This window comes from Lynx canadensis, chromosome B1 (genome assembly GCF_007474595.2).
Source record: "Lynx canadensis isolate LIC74 chromosome B1, mLynCan4.pri.v2, whole genome shotgun sequence".
In the NCBI taxonomy this organism is placed as follows: Eukaryota; Metazoa; Chordata; class Mammalia; order Carnivora; family Felidae; genus Lynx; species Lynx canadensis.
The window spans coordinates 39,461,529-39,474,174 of NC_044306.2; the positions used below are offsets into that span (position 1 = coordinate 39,461,529).

The 12,646-nt window shown below is 44.3% G+C and overlaps 1 protein-coding gene across 11 annotated transcripts in view; it reads right to left on the reverse strand.

Moving 5' to 3' along the window:
* CSGALNACT1 (chondroitin sulfate N-acetylgalactosaminyltransferase 1) overlaps positions 1–12,646 on the reverse strand; it is a 345,395-nt gene that overhangs the window by 84,952 nt on the left and 247,797 nt on the right. For 10 of the 11 annotated variants that reach the window (XM_030312497.1, XM_030312495.1, XM_030312499.1 and 7 more), the window contains one exon: positions 7,579–8,506. In XM_030312497.1, coding sequence (XP_030168357.1) covers positions 7,579–8,209 — 631 coding nt within the window. In that variant the 5' untranslated portion in view covers positions 8,210–8,506. Of the gene's footprint in view, positions 1–7,578; positions 8,507–10,778; positions 10,903–12,646 lie in introns of those variants that run through there. The other variant, XM_032592852.1, reaches the window with a different exon arrangement.

Below are 12,646 nucleotides of genomic sequence, written 5' to 3' on the forward strand. Positions count from 1 at the left end.
TTCCAAAACTTGAAGCCTACTTCTCACTCCCTTTCACCCCTCTTGCCACCACTCCATCCCCAACCTCCTCTCCAACAAGCACCAGTTTGTTTGATTTTGGAGTTTAAATCAGATCTGTGGTATGTCCAAGGAACCCAAGTACTATTTACAGTATTATTCTATGGAAAATACCCCTAATCCAAACACCCTGATTTACAATGGAACTTTAAGAGCAGAGCAGATTTGTGAGTATCCTGGTTACCTAGGATTTCAAATACACTTTTATTCCAAAAAGTTTAAAGCAATTTCTTTGATACATACTGATGGTGCAGTGTCTACAATTGGGTGGGAGCTGAAAGCTGAATGCGGCGTGGCTCCGGCCCTCCAGGAGTAGGTCACATACAAGGGGTAAAAAGACAGTCAGGAGGCCAGGCTCCCCTCGTGCAGGCAGGCAGACCTTGGTGGAGTTAGACTTTCAGGCTCCAGCAGCTGGCTCCCTAATTGCAGTTCAGGCTGCAACTGTTGCTACAAGTTGTCAGTAAAGATAGGCTGCTCTAAAGAAGAGCTATAAAACCAGATAGAGAAAGCACCATGCAGTAGGCTAGTTTGGGAAAAAGGAGCTTCAGTTGGAAGAATGAGAACAGATTTCAGAGAGGAACATCTGGGCGGAGAGGTTGGGAGCCCAGAGTTTTCTGGTGAAGGACTGTGCTCAGGGAAGGAGTGCCAGGGCAGGAGCAAGAGAATAAGGATTCGGTGGTAGGACAGGAAGGACAGGAGAGAGCAGCAGGAAATGAAGTTGAAGAGATAAGCTGGGATCAGATTGTGGGGTCCTCCAAGCTTGCCTACGTAAGGTCATATGTTTTGGAGAATACAATAAAAAGGTAAACCCTGTCTCTTAGGAACAGACAAGCATGCCAAACAGCTCCTCAGTGGCTTTCAACTAGTTGTTTTGAATTCAATATTTTCTCCTCTTTCAAATCTTTTCCCATAAAGTTGTAATAATTCTGAGAAGAAGCGTCTGTCTGAGCAGCTTAAATAAAGTTTTTTGTGCTAAAGGCTCCTGGACACTGCCAGTTCTGCCCTCGGTTACGTGAAGGATTTGTCTTTAGCTGCTTCTTCCTGTGTCTCTTTCTGCTTGTCTCCCCCAGGTGCTCATGTTTTTCCTTCCCTTCCTAGTAAAACTTCTTCCCAATTGTATACAACTCACCAGTGTAGGACACCTTGGACATGTTTTTAAAAAATTTCCCCACATCATTCTGGGACCAGAGGAGTGTGTATTGGGGTCAGAGCCCTCAGAGGTGAGACACAGCCTGGTGAGGAGCCAAGATCTGAAGCTCTGGAACCTTGGCCCCAGCACCCACCAGATGAGTGACCTTGAGGTAAAATAGAGATAATGAGCATGCCCAACTGTCTGGTGGAAGAGAGGATTAAGTAAACTAGTGTGTGTGAAATGTCAGACATGGTGCCCAGTGTACCAACATAAGAGCAGCTGGGATAGACCATGGCAGTCCCCATCTGTGACCACAGGGACCTCCAAGATGCTGAATTGTCTAAGTACTTGGGAACCACTGAAAGCAGGAAGAGAAGGGGAGCTATTTGGGACCCAAGAGCTGAGCTTGAGCTCACTGCCTCCTAGGAAGAATGGACCTTCTGACTCCAGGTCCAAATGATCCCTATTGAGCTAAACTCCTATGCCCAGCCCTCAGGACCCTTGTGAACTCCATTGCTAGTGACTCTTGGATCCTGCATGCTGGCCAGGCTGGTCTCTACACTGACCTCCTATTCTGGAGTCAGTCAGCTTTCTGGTACCCCTCTCCATGATACCAATCTGTTCCCTTACCTCATTCCCTCTCTGGTGACCCCTTCTCAGCCTCAGGCCCAGCCTCCTTCCCTGACCATCTGGCTTGCATCCGGCCACCAATTCTGAAGCCCACAGTACCAAGAGTACTCCCTGCTGGACACCCAGTCACTCAGAGTTTTGCCTCCCCATGTACGTAATCAGTTCCTGCAGGCTGGGAGACCTAGCTTCATCCTCCTTTTCCAGCTCCCCAAACAGCTGGGGACATCCTGCACAAATAGCAGGTGTCCTATTCATGCATGTTAATTAAGCCTCAGTGCAGGACCTCACCCTTGACTCTATCAGGGGATAAGCCAGTGGTCTGGTTAAAAAACTACAGATCCTTTCTGTAAACACTGCTTCCTACCCAAAGAGGCTGAGCAGGCTGAAATCTGAACAGCAGCCCTGGCCATACATTCAGATAAAGGGGCCCCTCACCCATGCGTCTCCCTTTAGTCTCCCCCAGTGCACGTTTTTCCACTTCATATGAGGCCCTAGTTCAGACCATCTCTCCATGGAGCCTTTGCTCTCTACTCCCACTAAAGCCAAGTTTGTCCATCCTGGGCTTCCCCCATCGTCACAAGTGCTCTTGTAGCCTGTTCTTAATGGGAAACATAAGGCAGGACAACAGTGACAGCCTCAACTTCTGAAAAAATCCCTTGGGAACAAAACTGCTTTGCATGGGCACAATAAAAATATAATAAAATGTCAGCCTTTCTAGTTTCTGCAGTCTTGTGACAAAATACTCTGTACACATAGGATGTATGTCACACAGAGGTTCCATCTGTCCCAGCGCACCGAAGATCAACAGAGCTGACCCTCAGCAAAGGTGCCCAACTACACAGTTCACCACTAATTCTATCTCCCTCTTCCTTTATGTTTCCCTCCTGTCCTCTCGACCTTGGAAGTGGGACTCACAACCTAGTTTGTAGGGCCCAGTGCAAAATGAAAACATAGGCTCCCTGTTCCAAAATTATTAAGAATTTCAAAATATCCTAGGACAGCAGAGCATTTCGTTTCATATGGGGCTCCTTCACTTGTCGTGCTGGGAGGCTGGACTCCTGCCCACAGGCAGAATCCAAGGCTAGTCCACGTTCTCTCCCTCCATCACCACAGGAAGAATTCCTGCTTCAAAGTGCAGCTTCAAACCATTTATTTGTATTTAAGCCTCTTATCTATGATTTCAGGATAAAAAGCATTTGTCCCTCCTTAAAGGACCTTAAAGCATCCGCAAACAAATGAGGGTATCTGAGGTAGGAAGTGGGACAGACAGGATAGGGTGAGTGACAGAGGAACCCAGTGTCACGTAGGACTGCTCAAAACTTAAAAGTGAGCCAGCATGGTCTCTCCAGTGCACAGTGAGGTGACAGACAGTCAGAAGGGCTGTCCTAAGTTCTAACACCCTCACTGCCCTAGAGATGCTGGCTGAGAACCAAGGCCCAACTCAGCTCCTGAAGCCCTCCTGCTGTTCAGTCTGCCAGCACATCTCCCCACACCCCAAACACAGGTTAGATGCCCCACTGTGCAGAATCTCCCTCCCACTACACCCTAACTCTCCTTCTTTCTGCACCAAGACCTCCTGATGCCCCCCAAAAGGCCCAGAAATGCATCTGAATGCCTGCCTTTACCTTTTTAAGTTTATTTAGGGGTACCTGGGTGCCTCAGTCAATTGGGTGTCCGACTCTTGGTTTTGGCTCAGGTTGTGATCTCACAGTTGGTGAGTTTGAGCCCTGCGCTGGGCTCTGTGCTGATAGCACAGAGCCTGCTTGGGATTCTCTCTCTCCCTCTCCCTCTCTTTTTGCCCCTTTCCCACTTGCTCCCTACTCAATGTAAACTTTAAAAAAAAGTTTACTTATTTATTTTGAGAGAGAGAAAAAGCATGCCTGCCCTACCTTTTCAACCCCAAGTCACAAAGTTGCTGACAAGGAAGCATATCACCAAAATGCATGCAGAGGAAAAAGCCCACTTCCTGTCCTCACAGCCCCAAGCACCTGGCTCTCCAAGTACCCAGGACTTGGAAATGGATTTGACTTGTCCAAAACAGCTTTAGCAAAGTGGTCACAGGGTATCCCTTAGAGCTTATAGTGAGACACAAACAATGGAAGTCAAAAACTCAGCATCTTCACTCTTTGCCTTAGCTTCCCAGAAGGCACGAGGGGTTGGCTGTTGAGCACAGGAAGTTGGGATTTACTGTACAGGCAGCTACTAAGGTTTTATAGCAATTTCTATATCCCTTGATTTAAATGCATCTCAAGGTGCCCTCAAAATTTTCACTTTCTTGCAGATCACGGCTTGGCTCCACCTCACCACAAATCTGACCCTGCTCTTGCTACCACCAACCCTGCAAAAGCTGGCAGAGAGTGACAGAAGAGCCACCCATGGAGACAGTAGACACGACTGCCTCACACAGACTCACATTCTCAGAAGTTTGGATTATAAAAGAGGAATAATTTGGAAAGCTAAATTGTTTTATGGAACCATGTCAAATTTATGTCCAAAAGTTCTACTTAAAAATATGAAGTCAAAGCCAAAAGTTATGCCACTAAGACTTAAATAGGAGTCTGGATATCCTATAGTGAAGGAATAACTAAGCCACAAACAAAAAAAAATTCTGTTCACTTGAGGAGATAAACATTTAGGCATCCTAAGGCACAGGATTTGATCACATTTTTCTACTTCTCTTCCCAGATAGTTATAAAAAAAAATCCATGCTATTATGTGAGAAGCCAATGCGATAATCAATGCCAACAAAATGTCTAGGGAAAGGGAGAGGAGGCACATGCTGTTCTCTCTGTGTTTTAGAGACAGAAAATAATTACATCAATATCGATCATAGACAGTCACCAATGTGGCATTCTCTGTCTGCAAGCTTCACAGCACCCTAGAAGGTGGCCACGGTCAGGTCAGACCTGATAACTAATCTATCTTAATTCCTTCTTTCAGAGACAAGGTTCCCAAAGGGTCAGTGTTGTGTCCTCGTCATCTCGGAGAGTGGATGTTAGAGTACCCTCCAGGGACAGTTGTTTGGCAAAGCTGAGAAGAAAACAAGTTGAAGCAGTGCTTTGCGTGTTGCAGAAGGTTGGGACTGGGTAGGGCCTTGGAGGACATTAAGCCAAGTCTCTTTGGAGAGAGGAGGAAACTGAGTCTTAAGGGGCTTGAGTATATTGGTCAAAGTCACACAGCTCCCCGTGCTCATGTCACCATGCTACCTGCCTCATAGGTAGCTTTAAGCTTTGCCTAACTATTATCATCTGGAAGCATTCATGTGTTTTTATTATTATTTCTTTAAACACAAAGAATCCCCATTCTCGTTCCGGGTGCAGCAGATCAGTTACCTTTGTTTAGAACTGAGTGTGGGAGACCTAAAATTTTCCCATTGACTTTTACTAAATCACTCTAACTTCTGGACTACTGATACCCCAAACACAAAATCAATCTCTCTATGGTTATATTTAGAAACCCAAATAAGTTACTTCAAAGACCTATTTCACCCTTATAAGGTCTCATCACTTGTTCTAACTCATAGAAAACAGATTTCAAATCAGACCTTTTCCATTGTCTTCTTTCCCCTTGACTGTGTGTAGATCAAAAAATCAGGAACCAGGATTACAAAGGTCCTCAAATGTAATCCAGTCCAGCCACAACTCTGATCCTAGAATCATGAATTATAACCTCCTAACCAAGGGGCCATCCAGTTGGTGACCAAATTCTCACAGTAACAGGATTCCCACTTTGCTCTGGAACATCACTATTTGAAAGTTGCTCCATATGTAGACTTTGACTCGACCTTCCTGAAGCTTCCTCGGACTAGTGGATTTTTTCAAACTACCCTATTTCCTCAGAATATAAAAGATTGCTACCACAATCTTTTGTGGTAAGAACAAAAAAAAAATGAAATAAATTGTACTTATGACAGTTAAATATGTATAAATGTATCTAAAGTGTGTGTCTATTCACTCATCCTAAGAAAACAGCCCACTAGACTTTCACCAAATCTGGAAGGTATGTGTGGGTTGATCTGCGTTAAAACACAGGCTGTGTGCTGCACATGCGAGCAACACTGGGTAGCTAGGATAACAGTGTCTCTAACAGAAAGTCAGCCATATCTCAAAGCAAATAAATTCAGGGGTAGGGGGCCTATGTCACTGCTGACTTAGAATAACAGGCCTTGTGTATCAAGACACTGTACACAGAAAAGCAGAGGTTTCAAATATGAATGTATATGAAAAATCACAAGGGCCAACATTCCAAATGGCAGGCATTAACTTATAACCAAGTTCTTTTGAAAGTGCTTTGTATGTGGGCAGCTCTTGTGGCATTCTCCAGGGCGAGTGGCAACCAGGATTTGCTTTTTAAGGATGTTTATGACTTTCCCTGGGGGTCCACCAGTAAGATATTGTATGTGGAAACGTTTCATAAACTTCAAAGCGCTATAAAATGTGCTGCTACGACATCATGATATTTTGAATTCTTACTGAGTGCCCAGCATGTGCTTGTACTTGCTAGCTGCCAAATGTGCTAGGTATTTTTCATACCTCATATAAATGAGTAACAACAAAAACATCCTGATGACCAAAAAGCTTGATCTTGTACAAGATTTCTTTACCTGGCTCTAGGTATATGAAAATGATTACCAAAATTACATGAGTTTATGGTTCACATATAAAGTGGAAAAAAATCATAAGATGGGGAAGTGTCCAAAGAGAACAGGCATACATAGCAGTGAGAGCCATTTTGATATGACTAAACAGACTCTGTCTTGCTTGCAGGCAACGAGAGGGTCGTTATGTAACCAAAGTTGGGAGTAAGGTAATAGTGGACACAGCCATACGTCTGAGAAGTTGAAGTAGATTCTCTCCAGAAACAGGAGGGAGAGGTGGATGCCCTCGGAAGTTATTTCCTCTCCCAAATTATTAGTTGATTTTTGCCCCAGTAACAGTGGAAAAGTTGGCAAGAAGATACTAATGAAACTTCCAAGAAACTAGACAAGGCCAATTTCTCCTCCAAGTAGACACAATCACACACAAACTAATATTTGGCTGTTCTATGCCCATGAAAAAAAAGCTAAGCCATTCATGTCACTAGTTTTCATGTGCTGTGACTGTACAATATAAGCTAGTGGTTAAGGATGGGGACTCTGGAATCAGACTTCCCAGGCTCAAATCCTGGCTAACGGCACAACCTTGGGCCATTTACTTAATTAATCTGAACTCAATCTTCATCCCTCCTCATAGGGTCATTAAGAAGAAAAAGTGAATTAGTAAATATAAAGTTCCCAGAACAGTGTCTGGCAAATGTTAAGTGCTATAGACCACGTGTTTGCAGTTCTGTTCATGGGCCTGATACCCAGGCCAGATCTCCAGGAGAAGGGCCCAGGGAACAGATCAATTAAAACTGCCTATCATCCTCTGTTTGGGTTTCAATATTTTTTCTATTTCTTTTTCTTCCTTCCTTCCTTCCTTCCTTCCTTCCTTCCTTCCTTCCTTCCTTCCTTCCTTCCTTCCTAATGAACACAAGAACTCCCTTCTTCTGCCAGGGAACAACGAACCTGTCCACTCAATAAACATGGCTTTCATGAGAAAGTAAGTAAAACGGCTGTCTCTGAGAAATACAAACCCACACTATGTGCCTTTGCTGTGGCTCACCCTCTGCCAGTCATTGCCAAAGCCAGACGTCCGCTTCCCGCCGCAGTGACCCGCCTGGGTACCTGGACCCAGATGCCCTTCCTTCTCCTTCCCACCCCAATCCACAAACTTGCCAACCTTCTATGAAATCCGAGGCCGAGTAGGGGCGCCGACTGGGGCTGCCGTCCGCAGGGCCGTTCAGGGTCTCCAGGGCCGATTCAATGGCTTCCACCAGTTCATCCCGCTTGTCTTTCCTCACGGGTTTCTCTTCGGGGTGGCGGGTCAGGCCCGTCTCCAGCTGGTACACCTTCTGCAGAGTGAAGCTATCGAAAGGCACAGCGGCATACTCGGTGGCCAGCTTGACGCCGGTGTGCACCTCCGCCTTGTCCACCTGGGAGTGCAGGAAGGCCAGAAGGTCCGCCTGCGTTTTCTCTGGGGGGGCCTGATCCAGCCCCAGGCCCACAGCGTCGCTGGGGTGATACTGCGCGTTCTTGAGCCGCTCGCTCCTCTCCTGCAGCTCCTCCTTGAGCTGCGCAATCTGCCTCTTGAGACTGCTGATGTAGTTGCGATGCTGTTCCTCCCACTCCTGCAGCGCGGCCTGGTACCCCTCCTTGCCCGTGGGGCCGTTAGCCCTGGGCAGCCCCAGCTGCTCCTCGTCGCCCTTCGGAGTGCAGGCCAGCATGTAGAGGACGGAGACGGCGCAGCAGAGCAGCACCAGCAAAAGCACTACTCGAGACACCCACGCAAGCAACCCCCGGCGAACCATCATCACTCAGGAATTGGCCATGCGTCCAGACCTGGCGACATTCCAGAATGCCAGGGCGCCTCAGAAGGGCTTCCCTGGACTAGACCGCAGGGAGCATGTGTCTGGAGCCCCCAAGCTGCTTTCATCCATTTCTTTCTACAATGTGTCTGGTCCCTTGAAGTCAGCCACCGCGTGGAGCACTTTTCCTACTTCTAAAGGATGATCTTCCAGGCAGGAGCAACGAGTTAGGTGAAACCTCCAGCTTTTCACACTCATTCCCATCATAGCCTCCCAGACGTGCAGCAGACCACAAGAGGGGACCTGGGAAGAGACCAAATGACAATAACTCTTAAAAGACAGTAACGTCTTTATGCTCTCTGTGGCAATCAACATTCAATAGACTTCCCATGAGGTTTACAGAAAATGTTTATGCCAGGGGATTAAATATTGTTAAATGTTTCTAAATCAGAATACAAACATTCATTTGTAGATGAGTGCACATAAAAAACAAAAGATGCAGGAAAAAGGCTGGAAGGAAATATGGCAAAATGTGAATTCCCTCTGAGTGAAAGCATTAATGGTGATTTTCCTTGCTTCTCTAGATTTTTCTGTATCTTATCAATTTCCCGCAGTGGCACATATTATTTTGATGGCTAAAAGGGGAAAAGCTAGGGGCGACTGGGTGGCTCAGTCGGTTGAGCAACCGACTTCAGCTCAGGTCATGATCTCAAGGTTAATGAGTTCCAGCCCACATCGGGCTTTGTGCTGACTGCTCAGAGACTGGAGCCTACTTCGGATTCTGTGTCTCCCCCTCTCTCTGTTCCTCCCCTGCTCACACTCCATCTCTCTCTCTCTCAAAATTAAATAAAGATTACAAAATAAGAATAATAAAAAAAATAAAATGGTAAAAGCGAAACTTTAATGAAACTGAAATTGCAGGCAGGGCCTTCTCCATCCAGGGCCCGCCCAGCACTGATGGATGCAAAAGGTGAGCCTACATGCTCTCACCTGTACGCACTCATTCTTGGCAGGGCTGAAAGCTGACAAAATAGTCTTCAAACTCCCCAATGAGGAGGTGGGGAAGAACCTGGAGCTTGAAATATGCAAATAGTAAATGTGGATGATAACATATTAAGATCTGGGGACCATTGTTCCCTCGACTCTCCAATCATGCTTGCAGACAGGGGATGATAAGTTTACCATAGAAAGGGATAAGGTTGGGAGAACAGAGACCAGAAATACCTGTCTTGTTAGGACTCAAATCCCAGGCATGTCTCTGCTCCAGCCCCTAGAAGGAATTCTGTGTCCTGACTGATCATCAAGAATACCCAGACAGATTACAGAGCCTTCCATTTGAATACATGCTCTGCATCTCAACTCCAAACCATTTGTAACAAACGAGAAGCCAACCTAACTTGCCTTCTCCATTTCCCCCAGGCTCCCTTCCTTCCTCCTCCACCCATTGTGGACACCCCAGAGCACACTGCTTCAATGTTCTCCCTTCCTCCTCAATCCCCTTTGCTCATCTCCCCCTACCCATCTATCTGAGCCAGAAAACAGAGAGAAATAATGGTAAGTGGAAAATAGATCAAATAAACTTTCTGTCTTAGGGAGATTGTTATAAAATCTTCTCAGGTGCATCTTTTTATATAACTTATCTTAAAAGCAAGCTCCCTGAGGGTACTATGTCCTGGCCATTTTATAAAAATTTGACATTTTAAATAACTCCCACAATGACAAAATTATTCTTTACAGAGTCTTCATCCAACCCAGAAAATCCAGATTCTGAGTCAATAATCATCTAATTTACTGGTGGTCTGTCCCATTTACTGGCTGGAAGTAAGACTCCTGTCAATTAGCAACTTCAGGACCCCTGGGAGAAGACAGAGATGTTCCTTCTAGCATTCTCTCGATGCTGACAATATAGTAAACAATAACAGCCTCATTAACTTTATCTGATATTCACCTGCTATGTCTCATGCACAAAGAGAATTCTTCTTCTATTACGCTTGTGATGTGCCTCTTACATGTACCATTATGTTACCAAAATAGTTTGTTTCTCAATTTTCTTTAAAAATTCAATTCCAATATTCCCCTTGGCCCAAGGAGTCTCTCTCCTATAATTTATAACAATACACAGTTATTAGTGCTAAGTTTAAAGTGCATGTTTAGCCCGGGAAGCCTTTTCTGTCTGATGAAAATCTTGGGATTTGTATAATTACTATAATTCTGTGATTAAAAACATCTCAGCTTTGGTATTCAGGCACCTTGCTGTTTTTAATGAAATCTCTCAGATGAACCCATTATATCCAAGTATCAAATTACGAGTGAAGACATGTTATCACGTTATTCTACCATTTTAAAGACTTTTACTTTAAATGGGTGTCATTAAAGACAAAATAAGCAAATCAAAAAACAAAAATGAGACATTCAACATTACTTATTGTGCCACGGAAGCAAAGTGGGCCATCTTTCTAACAGATTTTTTTAATGGAATAATTGCTACATTTGCATAATAAATTGAAATCATTTGCTTAACGAAGCAATATATTAAAGCCATGGCTAAAGAAATTTAAAACTGTACAATAATTACTTTGTTCGGTTCTGTAAAGCTTTTTGAAGTCCAGCCCAGCTTTTGAATTTCACTGGTGTAAATTCCAAGGTTATTTGAAATTCCACTCTTCAAGATGTAAAAGGACAAAAAAACAGATCCTAGGAAGAAATAACTCTTGAAAAGAAATAACAAAAAGCCATAAAAATTACTGCCAAAGAAGAAGTGATGAATTTTTCCTTTTAAATGTCAGGAGCAGATATTACATGTCAGAAACAAAGTTCTACATCCTTTAACAGACAAAATGTTTTCTAACACTTCTTGCGATCTAATCCATAATCAAAACAGTAACAACTGGTGAAACTGTAGAGGCTCAGAGTGTACGCTTCCTGAAGTCAGGAGGCTTATGCTTCTTGCTTCTCCGGAGACTTCAGCATTTTCATCTGGCAGCACAGAACGTCACTCGTAAGAGCACGTGTTACTTTCACCAGCTCTTCCACATACAGGAAAGAACACCCCAATGAGACCAGACCAAACCGTTGAGCTAAACCTGTAGGTAAACCAGACCCAACATCGAGCTAAAAGGCACCTTGCAATCTCTCCCTATCTCTACAGGGGTGTTAGGAGAATTAAGAGTTAACATTTATCATGTGTTTACAGACCTACAGATGGAAAGCACCATGTAATTACCAAGGACTACTACAAGTTAGAGGTGACAGTGAAAATATAGCTTTATGTGATCACAGCAGCATTGTTCTACTATTTTTAAAACTTAGAAAAGGCATCCAGATTTTAGACTAGTTCAGTCTTTGGGGGTATATGGGAACAGGGAAGGAGTGGAGAGCAAGCTGGAGTGCTGTCAATAACCAATTTTAGAATATTGGGGGGAAGAGAGATGCGTATTCTTTTTTTTTTAATCACAGAAGATCCTTGTGTTCATCAGATTTCTTGCCACTGACATTTTTTAAATCTTTTTTTTAAGATTTCATTTTTTTAATCTCTACAGCCAATATGGGGCTCACCCTCACACCCCAAGATAAAGAGTCACATGCTCTACCAACTGAGCCAGTCAGGTGCCTCTCTCACCACTTACATTTTTAAATGTCTGTCTTTACTAATTGCTCTCCTCAATACTTTCCTGGCCCTGGTCAACTCCCCAAGGATGATTCTGTGATACATCTTGTCCAAAACACTGAATTTATTGACTAGAATGAAGAGACTATCCAAGCACAATGGTCTTGCTACCAGTCTTGCAATTCCTGGGCAACAAAACCACAGGGTAAAGGCTTCTTTGTAGTCTACTACAAAGGCAAAACAATGCTGAAGAGCAATGCTTTCTAGTATCCACCCAGGTCTGAGCCCACCTAAAGCAAGGTTATTCCCCAAACTCTCAGAATGGAAAAGCATTCTCAGTGCAGACTGGTGTTCCATAATCGATGGGCCAGAATCACCCTAATAGCTTTCTCCCTGGAGTATGTAGATGGAGGATTGTTTACAGAATCTACAGCACTTTCTGAACGTTTAAGCCAGAGAATCTGAAAGACACACCGGGCCTGTGCCAAGGCATCCAGCAATGGAGTGGGTTTCTCAGATTCTAGGTACAAGTTATCTGATGGCTCTGACATCCTGCTGGGACCAGAAAGCATCCAGGACATCACTCAAATCTCCAAATAACCCAGCAGTAGGTCAGAATCACGGTGTACTCCATCTACAATACTGCTGTTACCATACTTAAATAGTTATTAAGCACCCGCTATGTTGAATGCACTCCTATAAGATGTTACAGGAGAAGATGAACCAGATATAAATTCCAACACCAGCAGGTTTATACTGTGCTTAAAGCTTTCTTAAATGACTGCAAGCCCCAAATAGGCAAACACCATTAAAATAAATTAATGCCATGTTCCCAC